At 41.0% G+C, this 25288-nt stretch overlaps 1 protein-coding gene across 1 annotated transcript in view; it reads right to left on the bottom strand.

Moving 5' to 3' along the window:
• Nucleotides 1-25288, bottom strand: part of LOC147748951 (uridylate-specific endoribonuclease C-like) — a 181282-nt gene that overhangs the window by 123778 nt on the left and 32216 nt on the right. The window contains exon 2 of the mRNA XM_086964594.1: nt 12006-12183. Coding sequence (XP_086820720.1) covers nt 12006-12183 — 178 coding nt within the window. The remainder of the gene's footprint in view (nt 1-12005; nt 12184-25288) is intronic.

Raw genomic sequence — 25288 nt, 5'->3', positions numbered from 1 at the left:
TCTGACATGTACGTGCGGCCTCAATTATGTAGGTAGCACCATACAACCTGTACATGTCAGAATTTTACAGCATATACGAGCTATTCTGCACTCAGATCCAGCATACCCAGTTGCACGTCATTTTTTGAGCACTCATAGTAAAGATATTAATTGTCTATCTTACTACGTGATAGCCTCGATCCCCAAACTAAGACGTGGAGGCAACCGTGAGCTCAAACTTAGGCAATTAGAATCACGAATGATCCTTGAATTCGATAGTAAATGGCCTAACGGGCTTAATATTACTGAGGATCTCCGTCATTTTCTATGAGATGCCCCTCAACAAATATTACCTTGGTTTCCTCTCCCCTAGATAGTCAGGTTCCCTGTTATCTAGTGGGTCAAATAGTCTAGTCCAAGTGAATTATGACGGTGCCGAATCCACTAGCTGTTCAGTTGACCAGTCAAGTTCCTTGTTGGTAAATCTATTATTGATAAATGTAACTCCTTACCTTCCTCTAATGTTGTAAATATTGTTGTATAATAATTTAGATACACTTGTTGTATCAAAAAAATGAAAAAATATTTTTGTACACTTTTTACCACTGTATTTTACACCGGGTGTTTTTAGCAACTATGAATTTTACACATGGTAGTTTTATTAAGTATCCATTGTTTTAACAACTTTTGTATGAGATTTATATAGGGTCATGTTCCTATCTCTGATTATTTTGCATTTATGCAATGATGACACAAGATACTTTATAACATGTGGATTCAGCACTTTATTCTCACTTACCTCTTTTCCCTATGCACTTTACCACTCTCCACCAAACGCAGACCTGGAACCAGTCTAAATTGTAAATATTGGCACCTTCAGCAATCCTACAATTCCCCAGTCACCATAATACTGTATATAGATATTTTTACGTTTTTTTCTATAAGGATTTATCCTGTTATTTATTTTGTGATACCGTATTATGCAAATCTGCTATTTTTTCCTAAGATCCTGTTTTTTAAACATGGCATCGCATTTTATTTATATTAATTTGTACGCAAATAATATATAATATTCAAATGTGGTTTGTTTGAAAACAAAGGAAAAAGTATACTTGGCAGTACTTCTCTCCCTAAAATGTAGGAGTAAAATGTCTTTTATGTCTATGCAGAGTTATACCATGTGACAGGGCGGGCCAATTGGGTGTACACAGCAGTATAAAATTAAAAAGTTGAAACTGGCTCATTTGCATGTGAACAAGGGCTTTTCCAGCCCGAAACGCGTAGTGCCCTCTGGCTTACCGGCTTCTTTGCAAATAAAAGATCCTGTGCAGCGCATTCTGTGGTCCGTCTCCTGTGTTCCCTCGCCGGTCTGACGTTGGCTGACCTGGAAGTGGTGTTTGGAGTTTTTTCGTATATATATATATATATATATATATATATATATATATATATATATAAACCCAGATTGGTTCCGCTCTCCTCTTGTTCCTCGGCGCTGCTGGCAAGTGCGTTGCTTCACGCGGTAGAACCAAACCGCAATGTATTCAAGCTGCGTTTGTCCCCAGGGCCTCCCTGGTTCAAAACAAAAGAAGCCGCCACTCCAGTCAGGGTGTTTTTCAGAAATCCATCATTTTATTATTCGAACCTCTGCAGCATGTTATCACAGCGAAAACCTTTTTTTAACGCGTTTCGTGAGCTCCCAACTCACTTGATCACGGTTGTTACAAACACTGTTTGCTGAGAATAATTTAAAAGGGAGTCCCTCCCCCCCATCGGTCACATGATTTCGACCATGTGTTTCTGTCACACTATGGCCTTCTGGGATTCGTAGTTTTGACATTACAAAATGTAATTTCATGTTATTTTCACAAGAAAAACTTTTTTCACACCCCTTTCCCGCTGGTTGACTGTTTTTGTAAAGCCCTTTTCTGTTATTTACATTCACAGTTTCTTATGTACAGGAAAGCTATACTTATTCTTTTTACTTTTTTCAGCTATGACCCAGTAAATTAAGATTTATATCAGCTTTACAATGCAAAAAAATAAATTTCAAAAGAAATTAAAGCCCTCAAGTGGGCTGACTTAGTCATATGTATGCATTGCTTATCATTTGTATTGGGTTTGATGCAAGTTGAGTGTTTCCAGTACTATGCATTATTTTAAACCTTTTCAACATTCGTTTTCAAAATTCTAACAAACAAACCATGGGGTCATTTTAAATTTCTCATTTCGACCTTTTGAAGCCCTCTAGTGGGCTGACATTGAATGGGGTGTTGAATTATGTTATCAGATGTCCCAGAGGTTAGTTATTTAAAGTTTTGTGCCGTGGGTTTATGGAGGGAAATTAGTTCTTATGGAGTACATTCAGAGAGGCTTTCCTTATTTTAGATGTGTACATAAAGTTCTTCGGACTGGTTCAGACCAAAAGGGGTCATTGTTCGAAAGTTCAAGATATGGCGTGATTCCTTTTGGCGCAACAATTTTTCTCGATGTCCTCCCCGTTCTGTTGGGGGCAAAGTTTCCAATCCTAGAAATTTCAAGTGTCGCCAGTTGCCATTATGATTTGTCTCCATGTGTTTGGCCACAGCATTTCCTCTATCCTTGTTTGTTGTGGCCCTAGTATGTTCCAAGATACGCTTTTTAAGTTCACAAATAGTACTTCCTATATAGCGTAGCTTGCACGGACATTCAATTAGATAGACTGTGTACTGGCTTTTGCAAGTGATTAGTTCTTTGATCTTCCAAATTTTTCCATTGGCCATTTCAATTTGTTTCGTTGGTTTAGCTATCTCGCAGACTTTGCAATTGTGACATTTGTTGAATCCAATTGTTTTCAGCCAGGGTGTCTTTTTGCGATTCATGAAATGGCTATGGATCAATTGGTCCTTCAGATTTTTGGTTCTGCGGTATGTAACCACTGGGTGATCACCCATTTTTTTGCCAATTGTCGGATCCAGTTTTAATAATTTCCAATTTTTTCTTAGGATTTGGATCACTTCTTTTGCTTCCTTGCTATAGTCCAGTATCAGTCTTATTGGTTCTTCCATTTCTTTTTCTTTTGTTTGGGGTTTCAAACACTCTACCCTTGATTTCTCATTGGCTCTCTCCCAACATTTTCTCGTCAGGTTTTTTCCATATTTCCTCTTGTGAAATCTCTCCATTGTTCTTGCACTGTGTTTCTCCCATTCTGCATTTTCACTACATATTCGTTTCACACGGAGAAACTCTCCGTATGGTATGCTCGATATTAGGGCGGGTTGATGAAAGCTTGTGGCTTCCAATGTCGAATTTGTGGCCGTTGTCTTCCTGTGTAAGGTAGTTTCCACTTTGTTGTTTTGGATGTATACTTCCGTATCCAAGAAGGATATTGATTGCCTGCTTTTTGTGTAGGTGAATTTTAGATCTTTTGTACTGTTATTCAGAAGTTCAAAGTACTCTTCAAATTCACTTTCACTTCCCCTCCACACTATGAATAGATCATCAATGAATCTTTTCCATTGTACAATGTGTTGGGTGTACTTGGCATTTTGTTGATTCCAGGCTATCTCTTCCTCCCACCAACCCATTGCTATACAAGCATAGCTTGGACTGAATGAGAAACCCATTGCCGCGCCACTTCGTTGGCGATAGAGTTGTTCTCCAAAGAAGAAGATGTTGTTGGAGAGTAATAAGTTGATCATTTCATACAGCATGTCATTATGTTCTTTATAGTGTATGTTGCGTCTTTCCAGAAAGTGTTTACAAGCCATTAGTCCCAAATCATTATCAATGTTTGTATACAGTCCGATAACATCCATGGATATTAGCCTGTGATAACATGCTGCAGAGGTTCGAATAATAAAATGATGGATTTCTGAAAAACACCCTGACTGGAGTGGCGGCTTCTTTTGTTTTGAACCAGGGAGGCCCTGGGGACAAACGCAGCTTGAATATATATATATATATATATATATATATATATATATCTCCAACCCACAGTTCAATCCACGAACTGTTCCGCAAATAAGGACACTCCAGCCGGATTTTTTGGTCTCTGCGCTTGGTCTCTGAGCACTGACGAAGGCGGCAACGCCGAAACGCGTTTGTTTGTTGACTTGAAGTATACGCGCTGAAAATAAACCAAGCGTAGAGACCAAAAAATCCGGCTGGAGTGTCCTTATTTGCGGAACAGTTCGTGGATTGAACTGTGGGTTGGAGAGATGTTACGCACTCCACCGTGCGTTAAGGAGGCACCCGGGGTAAAGTGGAGCGGCAGAAGGTGGATGTGAGTTGTGAATATATATATATATATATATATATATATATATATATATATATACATACACACATAATCAGGATTTCTCTGCATTGAAGTCACAAAACTTGCACAAGCTTAAGAAGAAGAGTTGTAATCTATGTGTGGTGTCTAATGTATATCTGTCATCTTTTTGGACGAAGATAGGACCATGCCTCTAATTTGTTTACTAGAATTCTGTTCACGGTTTTAAATACACATTCATCACAGATAGCAGCCTTTAATTTTAATAACAGAAATCATGATTTTGTAAATTGTGTACTGGACTTGCACTCTTCTTCTCAGTGTTTCGTTGTTACACAGCTCGGTTTATCCCTATAAGTACCTCTACATAGTGTGTATCTCTCGTTTGTCAGTGGTTCTTCATGTATTGCCATGAGGCCCAAACTTTCTGTGGTATCTCAAAATGATACTTTATAGGAATGCCTACAGGTCTTTGAGTTTTCACCAACGTGTGGACAGATTATGGCATCACTCGGTTTGGGGAACATCTGAAAGAAATCTAGGAATTCACCACTGAGCTGTCCTGCCAGGGGATTTCATAAAAGTAAAACATTCTTGACCATCAGTTTAGAACTTGTCCATTTATTCTTTATGTTTTAATTACAACTTTTTAAAAAACGTTTCCTTATGTGAACTGAAGGCCAGTCAAGAATGACCCTGTTTACATGTTTGAAGGGCACAGGAATTATCAGTACTGCTCTCCCACATTTTCTAGAAGGACTGAGTGAATATTGTGCCAATGCAAAGCAAGTTATGTATACAAGTACTTTCTATAGCAATATTATCTAGTTGTCATGACGTCTTACCATATTCAAATTATTGATAGGACTATGGACCATAAGAAAATGTCACAGGTCTTGTGATGCAGATATGTGCATGAGGCGGGCCTTTGAGTGATCGTGCACCATGAATATTGAAACTGGAATATGGATGGGGCACAATATCAAGGAGAAATATTGACCAAAAATATCGACAAGTAAGTCTAGATTTTCTATACCTAACCCCACATATATGTACCTACACTTTACATATATCTTCAAGGTACAGAGATATGGAGTTAGGAATAGTAAATCTATACTTCCCTATATGCACTTACATTTTAATATTTTGTCCCTCAATATTCTTGTATCACGATATTCTGGGGGTCGATATTTAGTAGTACAATCCTTTGGGTGCATATTGGGAAAGATTTTGAATGAGGCGCACACAGACATTAAAAAGCAATGTCTGTTCACATGGTCATGAAGCTTGCATTCATTAATTTATAGTGCAGTTACTGTGTAGATGTGTAGTGTAGTTCCTATATTCCCAATAGGCTCTGCGCATTGGAATAATATATCCTATAGATTAGGCGAAGGACTGAGGTCAACTAGGTCTCTATCGAATATACTAAACTTAATTGTATGTGTGCCAGCTAACTCAGAGGTCACTAGAAACTTTCTCGAATACACAAGAAGGGATTAGTTTCAGACAACCGCATAAACATGACAAATTTGTTTCCCAAGAATAAGAATATATCTCTGAGTCGCGGAAACAATAGATAAGTATTTCACTCAGTCAATTGTGCATGCTTTGTTTCTACAGAGTTGCAGAGAAATAGAGAGACGGGCGTTTTCAATAAAAAGGTTCATTGAACAGTCTTCTTTTTCTCATTCAAGAGAAGTGAACTGCTACAATCGTTATGCAGACTGCAAAGTATAATGCGTACAGCGTAAAAAGTAATATGAAATAATACTGTAAGAGCATTGTATGGTTTCTAAGCCATATAAAAATACATACATAAATAACATTGACTAAAATACCCAACTGGTGCTTCTAAAATACGTCTACCCCAATGTACCTAACCTAAGTCTAGTACGCGGGAAGAAGTATTGTGTAGCATAGGTTTAGTTATTTTTTGCCAAGAATCTACCAAAGGTTTCTCTAGGTCCTAATCAGCTCCATACCTTGGTTTAGAATGAAGGAGGTCTGGTATCTCTGTCTCGGGACTCGATTTCCCAGCACCCAACAAGGGGAGTCAGAAACACTGGAGCTGGATTCTCGCCAGGAGAAAGGCAGCTTCTTGATCAGTGTGTCAGCTGGAGAGTCGGCTTCCTTCGGCACTTGCTGTTGCGAGCTGCGTCGGGCAAGTAGGTCTTCGAACTCCTCCAAACCATTGTATCTTGCTAGAGCAAGTGAAGGTATATTTATACCTTGAAGGTGTTTAGGAATGCCATAGTTTGACGTAAAGTTGGGCATATGAACGTCAGGAAAGAACCCCTAGGGAATAGTTGTGTTTTGTAAAGTAACTGAATCCTGGGACAAATTAATATTCAAGCAAGGGGAAGTTCCGTAACTGCTTAAGCTGGTTTTCCAAGAAATCGTTGTGACGTTTGGTACGGGTGGAAGTAGCCATGCCTGTATTTGGGTAGCATGGGCTATGCCTAGATAAGGGATTGATTTCTATGCCTATATAAGGGCAATGTTTATTGTACCTATATAAGGGCATGAATCGGGAAAATTCACTCGGAGCTTAAAACGCCACACAACAGGTGAGTGGATTGCATGCTGTCACTATAAAGTTAGTGAGCAGGTCCTATGTTTGTCAGGGAGCAAAGGTAGGAACGGGTGATTCTAGATGCAATACCAAGATGACAGGGCAAGGCAGGGGCGTTGTGAACCCCCGCTTTTCAACTACAGCAGGGTGGGGTTCTTTATGGGCCTCTTCTGTCTGCAACTCAATGGTAAAATGCTGATAGTTACCACTATAAAGGAATACAGCATCAATAGAAGTAAAAGCAGGAGCAAGAAGGTATGAAAGATGGGCAAATAGAAAAGGGAAAGAAGGAAAGAATATTGTATGGATGCATGTGTGAGTGGGTGGATGAATGAGTGAGTAGATGGATGAGGTGGTGAAAAGATGAATTGATAGGTGGATGGACAGGTGAAATGATGGCAGAGTAAAGGAATAGGTGGCTGGATGGATTGATGAGTGAACGGACAGGTGGATGAACGGGTGAATGGATGGAAGAGTAAAGGGATAGATGGATGAGTGAATAAATGGATAGCTGTATGGACAAGTGAAAGAATGGGAGACTAAAGGGATGAATGGGATGGTGGAAGGTCAGGTGTAAGGATGGCAGATGGATGGATGGATGAATGGATATGAATGGATAGATGTTTAAGTGGATCGAAATGTGAAAGGATGGCAGAGTAAGGGGATGGATAGGTTGACGGATAGGTTAAAGGATGGTAGAATAAAGGGATGGATCGGTGAATGAACAGGTGACTGGATGGTAGAGTAAAGGGATGGATGGGTGAAAGGATGAAGAAATAGATGGCAAAGTGGATGGATGAGTGAATGGATGGCAGAGTGGATTGATGATGGATGGATGCAGGAAGGATGGATGGATGGCAGGGTGGCTAGATAGATCAATGGATGGCAGAGTGGATAGATGGATGGGTGGAATGGAAAAAGATTGAATGATGGATGTAAGAGTTAAAGAATGGTAAAATGTAAAAGTGAAATAAGAAATATCAGTGGGTGGGTGGAAGGTTGAAAGGATGAATGACTAGGTGCTTGAATGGAAGAGGTAATGGCGCTCTTTTGGGTAAGGTTGGCTCACTTCCTTCACTTCTTTGGTACCATCAGAGTTTTAGTTCAAAGTGGGGGTTATTTCCATTTTCTGGCTACTCATTTGAGGCAAGGAAAATACTAAAAGTATAACTGAGGTCACAGATTAGCATTGGATAAAAGATGGCTGTAAGCATACACAGACAAGATCAAAGTTAATGAAACTAAGGGATTTACTGGTATATGCCAAGAGGCCCCATAGAAGCTTAGGAAAGCCAGATTTCAGCAGATTTCTCATTAACAACAGTCACACAGCGAAGTCACAGTTTGGGCCTGCTGTAGAGAAACTGATATACTGAGTGCAAAAAGGAACAAGACTGAAAAAAGCTCTGAGACAGGTAATACCCCAGTGAATCTGGACTCAACAACAGAAGTTTTGTTCCCTTACCTAATCGGAATGGAGACAAAGTTAGAGTGTATCCTTTAAATGGATGTGGACTGCAACAGACGTTGGACCCTGTTTATAATGAACAGGAAATCAGAGTGGAAACAATAGCCAGAATATAGGATACACAAAGATCAAGAGCAGAAAACTGGACAATACCAAGGAAGAGGAGACAGAAACTGAAGACAGACACTGCCCTAGCACTAGCTCAGAGAACAATAGAGATAGCAAGCAGACAGGGCAAAAACCAAGACAAGGCATATGAACGAGGCTACAGAAATCAAGGACAGGAATCCTGAGTTAAAGAACAGGCTGCACCCAACAGGCACTGGGGCAAGTAATGCCCTGCTGGCACATGAATAACAAGCATTTGCAATTGCAATAGGTCTCACATTTACGCGAGTTTCATCTATTGGCATTGTAAATGACAATGCCTATTATTTTTGTTTTTTTAAATCATAAATAAAAGGCATTGTCATTTACAATGCCAATAGCTTAAACTTGCGTAAATGCGAGACCTATTACATTGCAAATGGTTACGTTTCAAAACTGAGCGCGGCACCGCTTCAAGGACACAGCGCTCAGTTTCTTTTTTTTTCTTCTAACTTTAACACTGAGCGCGGTTTCCTTGAAGCGGGCGCCCAGCTCAGTGTTTAAGTTAATAAAAATATAAAGAAACCGAGCATGGTGTCCTTGAAGCGGTGCCTCGCTCAGTTTTAAAGTAAAAAAAGCAAACAGAGCGCTGTGCCCCTGAAGCGGGCACCACGCTTATTATGAAAGTTAAAAAATTAAAATAATTAAAAAGAGTGCAGTGTACCAGAAGTGGACATACTCAACACAAATGTTAAATATAAATAAATAAAGTGAACGCGGTGTCCCTCAAGCGAGCACCGCGCTCATTAAAGTAAAAAGCATACAATTTGGAGCGCATGGCACTGCAGCCGCCTTTGTCAGTGTCCATTATTAAAATAGTGCTCACCCACCAGATAAAGCCCGCCATGTAACAAGCCAAGTAAAAGGTCCAGTCCTTATGGGCATTAACAAATGGAGACAAGGCAGTACCAAGGCTGATCTAACAAGCCTCGTAATCAATCTAAATCCAGCATTTTCGAAGAACAATGACACAAAGCCAATGAGAAATATGGGCAGAGAGTGGACAAGGCTTTTATAGCATACCCTACTACAGCTTGCCTCGCAGAGCAAGTAGCGCAAAATAGGGATTTCGAGCAAGGGCAGAAAAGTACATCAGAACAAAGAAACAAATGGAAGTGCTGCCAACTCAGCGAATATGTGGCTGGATGCCCAACTGGGAAAACACAGAACTTCAGGAAAAACAGGATTGAAAGGCAGAAAGAATGATAGACTGTAAAGCAAGGAAAACACACAAAACGTTATGCGGCACAGGGTAGCCAAGGGAAGGGAGGGCACAGGTAAATTCAGTAGTAGGAAACAGGACTCATCTCAGTAAGCAAAGGTTTCGCAATGCACGCAACTGGAGTTTCCATAACTGCAGTTGAAGCGCACATTCTGAAATCAGAAGTCATTCCTAAATCTCTCCTCCAGCTCACAGCCTCACAAGATGATTGGAACCCAGAACAGGGGCGAGATACCTGCAGCACAGTGCAGGATAGGAACAAGGAACATATCTTGTTTCAGAACATGATAGGAATTCTTCCAAGGGAGCACATCAGCATGATGCTGGGAATGGTAAGGCAGAGTTCAACGTGTAATAGGATTTAACAAAAGGTTCTAGCTCTCATACTCAGGTAAGGCATACAAGTACCGCAATGCATTAAGAGTTGATAAGTAGACCTTGGAAAGGAATCTAGAGTGGATCTGATTTCCAAGAGCATATGTAAAGTCTGTGAATGAACACTGACGTGCAGCACATGTTCAAAATCTGACCTCCTGAGCTCACCTTTCTTCCATACAATCTACAACTGCCACACCACTACCCTATCTCATTATCTTTCTTTTCTCTCATATTTCATTCTGAATTCCATTCGCCAACTCTAAAGCCACATCTTTAGACCCACTGCCTTTAGTTCTCAAATCTACCCTCGCCACTTACCATATCTCATCACCCTCTTTAATCTGTTTTAGTTAATTTCTGACCATTTTCTCTGCTTTCCCATCGGTCTACTGGAATGTCTAACCCACTTTCTTTTGTATACTTTTTTTATATTCCTTCTCTTTTTCGTCCTGTTTTGTCTAGTTTCTGCTCCCTCCATGCCATCAATAATCACCTTACATCTTCCCGCCTTCCTGAGCTATCCTTCCTGCCAATTCTTCTTGATCCATCTGTGGACTCTGACGTAGTGGATTGCTCACTCCTTGTTATTCTTGCTTGATTTAGGCAATCTGATCCTGTTCTCTAGTGGTTTACTTATTGGTTTTAAAATGCAGATGAAACAAGCTTCCTCAGTCCGCAGGAAGAGAGGGAAAACCCTCCTCCTCAGGCATCATCTTCTCATGTATAACTCTTTGGACAATGCTCCATTGCTTTACACCTAACATTGTTCTACATGGATCCTGATACATGCATTGGTACCGGGCCCTCTTATTCAGCTACCAGCGCTAATCTTTCCTCTCATTCATGTCCTATCAGTATTGTGATTCAAAGGGTTGTGGTACATCTATGCCAATTAATCTTATATTTTTTGTCTCTTTTTCTGATTCCCTCTTCCCCTAACAACACCATCTATAACTTCTGAGTTGCTATTAATTCCCAAATGGTTCTTCATATTTACACCTTCACTCCTTAAAAACAGAAATTCACTTATTTCATGCACCACACCCTATTTCATCCTCATTAACAATTTCTTGCGTCCTTCTCATCTCCCTGTGTCCCCAGCACCTCCAAATGTGTATCTAATATTAGTTCTATTTTTCCCACATTTCTGTGATCGCCAGAATTTTGAGCTTTCAGATTCTTATTTTTGTAAACTGTATCCTTTCATCAACTTGTACACCATTAAAACTCTCATCCGAACCCTGGGCTAATGTTCTCGCCACATATTTTCTCGAGATCTCTCCTGTCACTACTTAATTCTTTTATTTCTCTCCTTTCAGGCGTCCTCCCTACTACCTTTAATATATTCCTGGCTTTATTGGATCACATTGCCTTTGTTTTCATGTGCAAATCCGATTTCCCTGACTCTTGTAAAGAGGTATTATGGCTGGGTGCTTCCCAATAATCTGACATGATCAAGACAGTCATGCCTACTCAATCAGCAACCGATCACCTCCCTCCACTCCCAAACCTGTGAGTGCCATACACCATTTTTGTATCTTCTAGTCCTATTAAGTTTGTCGATGTAACAAAGAAATTGATAACCTGTGCCTATCGCCTTGAAAATCTTCTTTGTATTCCCCACCTATATGTTGCTATATAGACTGCTGTAAGCCCTGAATAAATAAATACAACAATATAAAATGAAATGAGTCACTGTTTCACAATGCCAAGAGCCGGCCAAGAAAGCTAAAGGCCCAATTGGAGAAGGGTTGTGAGATAGCCAAGAGGTAAATTATGTCCTAGAGCTTACCAAAAATTATGCTCTTTGTGCTCAGGACATATATCAGATAGAGTGAAATCTTGCATGTAACTTCTATCTTTGCTTATTTTTATCTATCCCTTACTTATACATCGCTTTTTAATCATTTTGATTTTTTGGCAGTGCATGTTCACTATTTGACTAAAATCCTGGAAAAATGACTTGATGGTAGCTCACCTTTGATTGGCAAAATCCTGGCCTTTGCCAGTGTCAGAGCTGGGCACCTTATGCTGGAGGTTCAGCACTATGTCCCCAGCATCAGCCCTGTTGACATCGGCTGAGTAGAGCTCCTCTGAGAGGCTCCTGATCTCGGAGTCGGTCACGGCATACAGCGACACAACCAGTTCATCCGAACCTGCAAAAGAATAAGGGGTAACCAACATGCATTATGCTTTTGATACACCTTCATGGAATTGTAGTAAGAATTATTAATATCGGTGCAGTGTAAGAAGTCAGCAAACGTCGGGATATTTACAAAAAAATGTCGGAGCGCGGTGTTCCTCCAAAACTGCTAACGCCGCGCTCCATCAGTTTTTAAACGCAGGAATGCACCATATTTATAAACATACAGCTCAACCCTGCGTTTCACCTAGCGCTAAAAAATCTGCCTAGTGCCAGCACAGGCAGCCTTGTGCCATGTTGCAAGGGTGACTGCACTGCAGGGGTGTAGCGGGAATTCCGTTCTCCTACAGAACTGTGCATAGAGACCTGGAACCTCGGTGAATTAGGATGGCCCAAAACTCACCTCAGTACCCAAAATCCCCTTACCGAGCTAACTACAGTGTCTCATTGGTCATAACAAACTCCCAATGCTTAGACAAACCAGAACATTTTTGATTCTTTGTCTGGCTTCATTCAAAATGGGTATAGGATAGCCTCTTTTGTGGAATCGTGCTGTCATTTCATCCATTTGTTTCTCTGCTTTGTCCGGTTCCGAGACAACTCGTTTCACCCTCATTAGTTGGGAATAAGGTAGGTGTCTTTTCAGTGATGGTGGATGTTGGCTGTCATGGCTGACAAAGCCGAGAAACAAATGGATGAAATGACAGCACGATTCCACAAAACAGGCTATCCTATACCCATTTTGAATGAAGCCAGACAAAGAATCAAAAATGTGACTAGAGAAAATCTTTTAACCAGTAAACCAGCAAGTAAGGAACAACGCATTACATGCGTTAGTAAATTCTCTACCTCTAGCCCACTGTTTAAAAACATTATCAGGAAATACTGGTCAATACTACGCGTGGAGCTAGACTTTAAAGGAGCTTTTGAAAAAGAACCCCTATTTGCGCATACAAGGTCCATGAATGTGGTACAACTATTGAAACCTAAACCTAAAACTAGCGTCATTACCAAATTCAGAGGTACCCAACCATGCATTAACCGCCATAACTGTATAAACATCAGTAAAGGTAACTTGTTATCATCTCCTGAATTTAAAGAAACTATCACCCTCAAAGTAAATGGAACGTGTGACACTATGAACGTCATATATCTACTGAGTTGTCCGTGCAAACTATACTACGTGGGACACACAGAGCGCAAACTGAAAATCAGGCTCAATGAGCATAAAAGCAACATTAGAACGAAAATGCTCAAATCAACAGTGGCCACGCATTTTACGGAAGCCAAACATGAGATAACACAACTAAAGGCACGCATTTTAGAAATCGTGGAGAAACATGAAGGCACCAACAACAAAACGCAGCTCTTAAAGAGAGAAAATTACTGGATTTATCGTTTAAAGACTTTAAGACCGGGGGGTCTTAATGAAAGAGTGGAATTTCTTTGTTATCTGTAATTGAATCTAACCTTTAACATTACAGGTTTCTTGTCATGGAGCATCTGGTTAGCTATATTTTGTTCATACTTGTTTTACTGTGGCTTCAAAAATACAAGTTCCAGCAACCCTAGCGCCCAGGCGTAGTCATAGACTCCACCCACCCATTTCCCTAGTCTCCTTCCCGCCACTCCGTAGATTGCAAACGGAGCTTGGCGGCACAGCAGACAGAGCGGGACATAGTAAACCCACATTTATCGGTAAGCGGCGTGAGCATAAACTGTAGCATTATAACATTCTGAAATAGATTCAAGTGACTTCACATATTTAATTCAAGTACAATAGATAGTAATGTTTTGGCGGATAAGTTAGACACAATATCATACCGCACCCCTTTAAGCTACGAGCGGTTCCCATTCGCACCTCTTTAAGCCACTGGCGGTTCCCATTCGAACGAAATTTCAAACACACGCAGACTACAGTCTATGTATAGTTTTAACGCATTATCGCCTATGACTGAGCCTTATGTATACGAGCAAGATGATTATCAACAAGGCAGCAGGGGCAATAGAACTATTCTTTATTCAATCAACATTGGGACATGTTGTAAGTTTACCATCACAATAGAATAGTCATGTATATTTAGGAGCATTACCAGTATGTTATGAGTTAACTAGAGTTTGTTTAGTTTATTTCATTTTAGTTATAATTACGTTATGTCAGTAGCTAGTTGTAGCACTATGTGGTTGGCGAGAGTAAAGTAGTACTAATGACTTGCATTTTGACCCACAGATCCCTTGATAAAGGCGCTGCCCGCGCCGAAATGCATTGGGAGGCCATTAAATGCAATAATGAAAGGAATGCTATATTGAAGAAAATTCTGAGATTTTGATTGATGTGAATCAACATTATGGATTTCGTTGTAATCCATGGTATATAATTAAATTGGAACTATTCAAATGAAGAATTGAACAGTTGTCTCACTAATTTATGCTGGAGATCCAGCCTATACTTGTGCCCAGGGAGACAAGCCGATTTCGAGTTGAGAGCAACGCCACCAGAGCATCAGAAAAAGTGACGGTCTGGTGGCGTTGGGGGCTTGTAAATATGCCCCATCTTCCCTTCCTAATGGACTGTTACTAGCACCAGGAGACTGTAGGATATTACTTTTACCTAGAAAACCCTACTTACTTTAGTGTAACAATATAATCTTAATTTCCATGTCTCTGGTCAATGTCGGCTCAGAGTTGACCTACCATGTCCATCCAGCAAACCCAAACCAGTAAATGGGTAGAATGGTCCTGTTGATTCCTCAATTTGAGAAATCCTGAAGTATCTCCTTTTACTGGATTTCCTTTTTTTTTTTAAATTCAGGTCCATATTATGATGTTGGACGTAACACCTTTGAGGAATCAGGCCCAACCGACCTCCGGTCGGCGGTCCCGACCACAGCATTAAAATGGAACTGCACATGGTGCGGTTGCATACTCCCATTTGTCTATGGCAGCTTGTGCTGCGGCCGTAGCTCAAGCTCCCATAGACAAATGGGAGGATCTGTTCATGCCTTCACCGCCTTGCAGGCACCTCAGGGTGACTGCCACACAGTGCAGAGATTGAACAGGGGGCACCATAGGTGCCCTCTTGACCACCAACTGGAGGGCGCAGGGTGAAGGGGGCCCTGCTGGGGGCCCCCAATGTCTCTTTCCAAGACACTTTCCATGTTGGAAGGCCCGACAATGAAAGCCTGTCGTAAACTGACATCATAATCCCTATGGCGGGAACGCCGTCCATAGGAATTAAGGGCAGCCCTCTGACTGGCCGACGGGCTCCTTGAGCCCGTCGTAATCCAGCCGGAATGACCGGCCGGTTTCACTTTCGACCGCCTGCATCGTAATGCGGCTGTCGAAATTGAAACTCGCAATGAGACCAGGAAAGCCTCCTACCTGCGGTCGGAAGCTTTCCAGGTCTCATCGAAATGAGGCCCTCAGGGTGGTACATGTCGGGAGGGTAGGGGCTTGATACAACAGCATGCACTTAAAAGGAAATCTCATGATTTGAATCTAAATGTTATTATATTTTTATCTATTGGTCAGGGTGGCATGTATCTGTAGCATGGACCTGGCTTCAGAAAGAAGCTGAGCACCTTACATGCCTCACATAGATTACATTGTTCACACAAATTTGGTGTAGGTGAGCAATTTTGAGAAGTTCAGGGATCAAAAAAGAGTTGAGCATGGGAGGAGTGACCTTTAGATTTTGAACGCTTTTAAATAGATAGCCATTATTAAAATGTTATGGACGACCATTTGAATAGCACACATTTTGTCACTGCAGTAGCTTTATGGTGATGGTGGCAGTCGATGGACTTTCCTCATGGTTCTGGTGTCACCTCTGTAAACTAGTGTCTCATTTAGCTTGTGATTATATGTTTCAGGATTTTTTTCTGGTCTTATTTTGATTGCCAGATGGCTGTCTCGTATTACGTTGATTTGAGTGTATGATTTTGGTATTTAAGGGTGAAGGCTGGAGGTCTGTGCAAATTATCCATGCATCTTTTCAATTGTTGGTTTGCCTATTGCCCAGTTGGACACTGTGATGTCTTGAGCTGTTTCCTAAACTATGGGCAGGAAGGAGTGAATGTGGTCTGAACTTGGCATTTTTCAACAGTTTTGAAGCATAAACCGAGAATCCTTGCATTTCCATCTTTTCCTCTCGCAGACTTGGACTTACAATGTGGCAAGTGATTGTCTTGTAATGCTGCCGCTGTTGCCGAAGACAACAACGTTTGTCTTCCTGGTATGCTGGAAATTTCCCCAGGACTGCAATATATGTGATACAGCAAGACTTGAAGGTGACAGGTAATGAAGTTTTGTAGAAATGCACTCAAGCTTGCGTTCTCCTTATCTGTGACACCAGTGATGGCTTTAGGAGGGTTAATGAGGACCCCAGTTAAAGAATGAGTATTAAATGCCCTCTGTCGAGGTAGGGCAAGAATAATGTCTGAATGATAGCAATTATGAATCTGTAACATAGGGTTTTTACACCTCGAAAGAGGCTGTCTGTGCTTTCCTCAGAAGGTGAACCCAAAAGACTGTGATACAAAAATATTGTGATGCAGAAATATCGTTGTCAAGAATATATTTTTTTCAGTTAAGTAATATTGGGCCAGATGTAGGAGCCAAAATACCGGTCGGTAACGGACGATTTCGGCCGTTACCGACCTGTATTCAGTATTTGGCATGTAGGGGCCCTATTTTACCGATTCGGTAAATTTACCGAATCAGTAAATTTACCGAATCGGTAAAATACCGATTCGGTATTTTTACCGATTCGGTAATTTTGACATGTAGGTGGGACTCTTCTGAGTCCCACAGGCCTTACCGAATCGGTATTTTACCACCCTATCCAATTGGGTGGTAAAATACCAATTCCAGGTGTGCATGCACATGTGTGCATGCACACCTATGGCATGTGACAGACAGACATGCCCTTAGGGCATGTCTGTGTGCCACATGTCACACATGCCTGCAATCGGGGTACTAGAGGGTGTCAAAGTGACACCCCCTGCACCCTTGCAACATTCGGTATTTACCGAATCAGTAAATACCGATTCGGTAATGCCCATTTATTCCTATGGGCTTCAATGCCCATAGGAATCAATGGGCATTACCGATTCAGTATTTACCGATTCGGTAAATACCGATTCTTACAGAATCGTTAATTCAATTACCGATTCTTCCTAAATCTCACCCCTTCTATTTTACCGATTCATAAATACCGAATCGGTAACATTCGGTATTTATGAATCTGTAAAATATACTTACCTACATCTGGCCCATTGTTGTTAAGAATACGTTGTTGTTTTTAAAGTATATTTGTAAATATTTGTAAATATTTAGTTTTCTTTATTTTAATGTGTTTTTTATTCATATATTAATTTTATGTGTTATTATTGATTGTATAATTGATATTTTTTAATATAGTTTGTAATTTTAGGTGATTTAGATATTTTTATTTAATTGCTATTAGTAATTTATAGTGTAGTTGCGGGTTGTTAGGTTTGTAGGAGATAAGGTGAGAAGTTGAGTGATTTTTAATTATTAATCATTTTAAATATGTGATTGATATTAATTATGTAACACTGATTTAATTTACTTATATTTTAGGTGTGGGTTGCTACGTTTGTACGGGTATAGGGTTGAAAGTTAATTAGGTAATAGTTAAAAATGTATTTTTAATATGTTATTAATTATTTCATTGATTACTAAATATGCAATTGTGTAATAACCATATATTTTAGTTATATTTTATATGGGGCTGCTAGGTTTGAAGGGGTATAGGGTGGGAAGTTAATTAAGTGATAATTAACAGTTAATTATTCTTTTTATTCATTATTGAATTGATTAATTATGTACATCGTTTATAACTGAATTAATTTAGTTATATTGCAGCTGTAGGTTGCTAGGTTTGTAGAGTTATAGGGTTGGAAGTTAATTAAGTACTAATTAAAAACGATCATTATTAATGATTAATTAAATATTCAATTAATAATTATGTATATTTTATAATAATTCTATATTTTAGATATATTTTAAGTGTGGGCTGCTGGTTTTGTAGGGTTGTTAGGTGGAACGTTAGTGAAGGAATGATTAACAATTAATTACTCATTGTTAACTAGTTATGTAATTGATTATAAAATGCATAAATTGTGTAATACCTAATTATTTTAGTTATATTTTAAGTGTGGGTTGCTAGGTTTGTAGAGCTATAGGGTGGCAAGAACATAAGTAGTAATTAAATAGCCATTACTTTTATTGCAAATTAATTATTAATTTTTTATGAATATTTTAAATTTGTTAATTGTTTTTTTATTTTTTTATTTATGTATATTTTGTTAAGTAATAACATTTATATTAAGAATTTTATATTTTTCCTAAATTAATAGGGTTATTTAAATATGTAATGTGTTTGAAGTAAATTAGTTTACCTACTATTGCTTAGACTGGAGTGGGAATAGTAAATTTAGCTCCTCTGAAGTCCAGCGTTTTCCATACTGTTGCGCAGGCTGGAGTGGGAATAGTCAATCTTACCCCTCAGAAGTCTAATTCTTTCCCTACTGTTGCACATACTGAAGTGGAAATTCTACATGTAACCCTCTGAATTACTACACTTTATCTGCTGTTGCATAAACTGGAGTGGGAGTTTTTTGTAAATGTCTTTTTTTGGTTTTTAATATTTTTATTTTATTTGTTTAGCAATTTATTTATTATTTTGGAATTAAATTGTTAATATTTTTGATGTGTCATGTCTTCCACATATATATATATATGCGTGTGTGAAACAATATTTTTATATATATAGGGTTTTTATAGTAGTGAATTTGAAGAATTAACAACAAATAATATAATGTAAGATATATATTTTAATATTCGTGTTTCATTATATATATATATATGTATGAAAATGCACATATATATTTGTATCTCACCAAACGTTTTCCTTCAGGAAAATACGTAGACGACACACCAGGAGTTTGCTGTGCTGTGGAAGTTTATTGGCAGCAAAAAACAACGCGTTTCACCTCACGGCTTGCTCACGTTTGCTGAGGATTCTAAAACCTAGTCCTTTTACATTGTCTATACACTCGTCATAGAGGTAGGACTCATCCATAAACACCAAAAGTGCAAAGTGTGGGGGACATATTGGAACTGGAAATTACAACATTCATGTCAGGTTGATATTTACAATTTACAAACATAAAGTGGCAACAGTGTATAAATGTCTCCTGTATTACGCAAAATATTAACGTTAGAGTCCTGACTGCAAACACGGACCTATTCGTGTGTGTCAATGCCAATCCTTCTTGGCTTACTCTAGCCTGTCAAACAATGATTTTAGTCAGTGTCTCTCCGCCACTTGATGTTGTAACATGTTAGGCATTTGAGGTAACATGAAATATGAGGTAACATAAAATATAATATAAAATATGATTCAAGGTCCATTGGAGGACTGCGATTAGGCCCAAGTGGGCATAGTTTTAAAGCTGGCATGTCTTAGTCATATCACAGTGTCGATGACATTATCTCTGTCACAATGTACAATTGCAGAATTGAGCCCAAGTGGGCAAAGTCAATAGTCTTTTAAATTATATGCATATACTTGCAACAGATTCAAAATAACTGCGTTCATAGTTCGTTAACTCCAGACTTTCTCATTTCGTTTCAATCCTCCAAACAAATTTTCCACCATGTTAAGTAGGCTTATTGATTATAACTGACACTTCTGTGCGTTAGGGTTCCAATGTCCAACATCATATAAACAAATTCTGTGAATTAAAACATGGAAAAAAGTTTTAAAAAGACGACTTACGTTCAGCAGCTAAATATTTCTTATGTTAATACATCTAATATTTCATGTTCAAGCTAATTCATATTTACATTTCTCTCTTATTGTTCAAGGTGCACAGAAAGTTCCTCATGATTATTCAAACCCTGAGGAAGCGTGGTTTCGAAGTCAATGATGTATCTTGATTCCATCTTTCTAAGACATGTTGTTCTGTCCCCACCACGTACTCCTAGATCAATCTTATCCAGCACCACCATTCTAAGCAAGTTTTCATTTTGAAAGTGGTATTCGAAAAAAATGCCTGGCCACAGGGTATTGAACATTATGGTTCTTAATTGCCCTGAGGTGCTGTAGCACTCTTTCCTTTGCTTTAAGTGTGGTGCTTCCTATATACCACTTATCGCATGGACAAATAAGTAGGTATACACAATACATGGTATTACAGTTTACATTCTTCTGTATAGAAAACACCCTTCCAGTGCTCAGCACAGTTACCTCTTTGCAATTAATGCTGTTGCGACAAGCTTTACAGGATCTACAGCATTTAAACCCTGGTGTATCAGTCGGTTTTGCAGTGCTTGTCACTGAATTCGGACTGAGCTCATCCCTCAAGGATTTGCTCCTCCTGAATGTAACCTGCGGATTGGGGCTTAAATGGGATTTTAAATGTTGATCTGTCAGAAGCACATGCCAATGTTTCATGAGAATCTTTTTCACATCTCTAGCTTGGCCTGAGAAAGTAGTGATGAATCTAATATTAGACTCTGTGTCGTTGATCTTGTTAGTGTCTAGAAGGTCTTTCCTTTCTTTGGTGTTCACCCTTTTCACAGCTCCCTGTATAGTTTTGTGATTGTACCCACGTTCTTTGAAACGTTTGATCATGGTCTCTTGCTCCTTTTCAAATGCCTCCTTAGTACTACAGTTGCGCTTTGCACGTAGTAGTTCCCCATAGGGGATACTGTCTATGAGGTTTCTGGGATGCGCACTTCTAGCATTTAATAGACTGTTGCCCGCTGTCATTTTCCTATAGAGACTGGTAGTTATTACAGTTTCTTTGATCTCAACACATATGTCCAGGAACTCTATCTTAGATTTGTGTATATGCTCAGTAAATCTAAGATTAATGGCATTGTTGTTCAGCTCACACACGAATCTTTTCACTGATTCTTCCGTGCCGTCCCAGATCACAAAGATGTCGTCGATATACCTCAGCCACAGGACAACATTGGTGTTAAAATTGGCGACCTCGCTGGACACCTGCTCCTCCCACCACCCCATGAAGAGGTTGGCATAACTGGGGGCGAAGCAGGTGCCCATCGCCATGCCCTGTGACTGCCGGTATATCAACTCATCAAAAATAAAGAAGTTGTGATGCAGACAAAATTCGATGAGTTCAAGCAACATTCTGGAGTGCTCTAGGTATGCAATGGATCTAGATTTCAAAAAGTGTTCCACTGCTTGTATGCCTGTACTGTGTTTTATGCATGTATATAAACTATTTACATCAAGGGTAACCAGGATGTAAGTAGGCTCCCAGACAATACCCTCAATGCTCTTCAAAAAGTGTGTTGTGTCCTTAAGGTATGTGGGTAAGGCTGTTACAAAGGGTCTCAGGTAATAATCAATGTATTGAGAGGTCTTTTCGAGTAGTGAACCCATTGACGATACAATAGGTCTCCCTGGTGGATTAGTGGCATTTTTATGCACTTTAGGGAGCAGGTATAGAATGGGGATTCTGGGATGATCACATTTGAGAAACACATATTCATCCCAGGTTAGCAGATCTTTTTCTCTGAAGTAATATAGCTTAGCTTCAAATAACACTTTGGTTTCCCTGAATTCAGCAAATGAACTTGGTTCATAACAGTTTGTATCTTCTAACTGTCTACGCCCCTCTGCCAGATAGTTGCTTTTGTCTAGAACAACCACGTTGCCCCCCTTATCCGCATGGCGGATAACTATATTGGCATCTTCCTTGAGGCTAACGATTGCATTGTGCTGTTCAAAAGACAAATTCTTTTTCTTGTTGGGCATACGATCATGTCTCAATTTTTCCAGGTCTTGCAAAACACCTTTTTCAAACACTTCCACTGCCTCACATGCAATTTGGGGAATAAACTTAGATTTTACTTTAAAGTTACTTCCCGGATTTTCATTGATATTAACATCATTATTGTACAAAAAATCACTACTGTCAACAGTGCCAGATGAAATGATTTCCATTAGTTCAATGTCATTCAGATCCAAATTACTTTCAAGTTTGTTTCCCACCATTGGTGGGGGCTTGGGAGGATGGGTTTCGAACCACTTTTTTAGTTTTAGTTTTCTTGCGAAATAAAACAAGTCAATTCTTGTTTGTGCATAGTCTAGATTGTTACAGGGGCAAAAAGATAATCCTAATGAAAGAACCTCATGTTCATATACAGTTAACGGTCTAGTAGATAAATTGATTACCGTCATAGTTGTGTCTTGCTGCCCCTTGTTTCCATTCCCATGGGCTGTTTTGCGGCGTTGTTGCCTGATTTTTGCTTTTTTGTTACTTTCGGTCTTCCTCAAATTCCTCTGCCTCGTCCTTTTTGGTTTCCTTGATCCTGTTGTTGATCTGTCCGTCCCTGATTTATCACTTGAAACTGCAATAAAAAACGCTTCCTTATTTCCTCCTGATCATCCACAGCACTTTGATTTAGACCTGTAGCAGTAAGGTCTTGCAGACTTCCATCTGAAACATCACTTACTACTGGTTCTGCTTGTGCCGGTGTTGAAGCATTATTGGTCATTTTAGATTTGTCGTACAAGTGATCATATCTTCGGTGAAAGGTCAAAGTGCGACCCGCCTGATAATCTTTATAGTCCCTTAGGAATTTTCGTTGCTTTTTAGCTGTTATTTCTTCCTCCAGTTTATGCACTACTCAATTGGAAACGTGGGCTGACCTGTGTTGAGGGTTGCTTCTCCTGCCTCTGCTCCTGACGAGGAGGCGCCGTGACTTTGCTTGTTTTCTTTGGGACGCGGCTCTTGGCCCCGAGCTGCCACCGTCTGGACCGGGACCCGCCCTCCGCCCACACCGCTGCGGGACTGCGAGGCACTTCTAACACCTGAAGCCTCTTCCCGCAGCGGCCCCGCCCCCCGCCCGGTGCTCCAGCATAAACTTTCGCAGCACCCGCTGCACGGGTGCTACTCAATTGGAAACGTGGGCTGACCTGTGTTGAGGGTTGCTTCTCCTGCCTCTGCTCCTGACGAGGAGGCGCCGTGACTTTGCTTGTTTTCTTTGGGACGCGGCTCTTGGCCCCGAGCTGCCACCGTCTGGACCAGGACCCGCCCTCCGCCCACACCGCTGCGGGACTGCGAGGCACTTCTAACACCTGAAGCCTCTTCCCGCAGCTGCCCCGCCCCCCGCCCGGTGCTCCAGCATAAACTTTCGCAGCACCCGCTGCGCGGGTGCTACTCAATTGGAAACGTGGGCTGACCTGTGTTGAGGGTTGCTTCTCCTGCCTCTGCTCCTGACGAGGAGGCGCCGTGACTTTGCTTGTTTTCTTTGGGACGCGGCTCTTGGCCCCGAGCTGCCACCGTCTGGACCAGGACCCGCCCTCCGCCCACACCGCTGCGGGACTGCGAGGCACTTCTAACACCTGAAGCCTCTTCCCGCAGCGGCCCCGCCCCTCCCGTTTAGGAGGATATAAACAGCCTACCCGCCTCGCGCAGCGGGTCGCACGCGGGACGTAGCTCGGGGCGAAGCCCGGGCAAAGGGCGGGTCCTCTGAGGCCCTCGTAGGCCAGAGCAGGCTGGGCTGGGCCTATCCCTTAACATCTGCAGTATAGTGACCCGTGCCCCCCCACACGTAGGTTATGTCGACAGAAGAGGAAACCCCTGGGAAGAAAGGAAGACTACGTAATGGGTCATTGGACAATTATTTCCCCAAGGTTCGGAGTGAGGGTGAAAAGGACTCTATCTTAGCTGAGCGCAGGGCTGAGCGGCGTCGCTCTGTTGAGAGCATGAAAAATAGACCCCTCTTTGACAGTACTCCTCTTGTTTTGACCCGGGAGGGAGGCTCACTAGACATGAGTGGGGATAATGCTAGTCAAGAAGGTGTTCCCCTCTTGTTTCGTGATTTTTCATCCACACCTTGCTTGCCCTCGGATAACATTATAATTGTTTCCCCTACCCCTAGCCCCGGTCGCACCATCGTCACAACCAAGCCTAGGAAACAGAAACCTAAGCATTTAGTTGTTGCCCAGATTCACCGCCCACCGCCAAGCAAAAAGAGGAGGAAACTAAGGGTGGCACTAGGTAAAGCCAAAATCCTGCATTCTGATTTTGGTAAAGGGCCAAAAACCCTCGATCAAATTGAGAGTGCCCTAGCAGAGGGGTCGGATCCTCCACCAGCAGTAGTACCGTCATTGGAAAACAGTTCACCTGAAGCTGTTGCACAGGCCGTGGTTCCTGACAGCAATGCTGGGACTATAGCATCAGTTACTCCACCTCCCCCCTCATTAATAGGGAACTTGGAGTTTCTGCTGAGATCTCTCCTTTTACCTATTAATGAGTCCATTAAAAAGGTTGAAATTAGACTGACCATTTTGGAGACTGCTATAAACAGTATGGTCACTCTGACCAAAGCCCAGGGGAGTGGGGTGGCGCATTCCATACCTCCGGCCAAGCTCCCCACTACCACTGTTCCTAATATTCCAACTGCCCCATCTCAGCCGGTCAAACACAAGCCACAGCCCCAGGGTAGGGTCGACCCTTGCTCCCAAAATCCACCCCCTCCTAATCATCTAATCACACCAGCAACTGAAACAGGAGGTGACCCCAAAAAGCTAGTCTCAAAGGGCCCGACAAGTAATAAACAGTACGACCAAGGGGTAGGTAGATATACTAGAGACCCACGGAAAAAGGTGCCACAAGTGGAGATTCCCCCAGAAGCAGTGCCCTTTGTGGTGGTCTTGACTGGGGTCCCTCCGTTAGCAGAAAACAAGAAGGAGGGGTACGTTGATCTTAAAAATAAAATCATCCACTGGTTGAGGACATATAGGCCCATAGCACCCAATATAGATGGGGATATAGTCCATGTCAGACGGATTAACTGGCTGGGTAGCAGAAGTAAAGATATAGAGGGGGACCTAGTGGTGGTCAACTTTAGAGATCCTCGGGCAGTAGATTATATCTTAAACTGGCCACCTGGAAACGGGGACACTCGTATCATCCCTCGGGCCCTAACGCATTTCTATCCCAGGTCAGTGGCCCTTGCTCCTAAATATCCAAATACGTTCCACTCCTATAGGCCACCCCCTACCTTGCCTTATAACAACATTTACCCCCAGTATGGGCAACACTTTG

Source organism: Lissotriton vulgaris, chromosome 1_1 (assembly GCF_964263255.1).
Source record: "Lissotriton vulgaris chromosome 1_1, aLisVul1.2, whole genome shotgun sequence".
Classification (NCBI taxonomy): domain Eukaryota; kingdom Metazoa; phylum Chordata; class Amphibia; order Caudata; family Salamandridae; genus Lissotriton; species Lissotriton vulgaris.
Note: the sequence above shows the minus strand (reverse complement) of the source record. Positions and strands in the feature narration are given on the sequence as shown.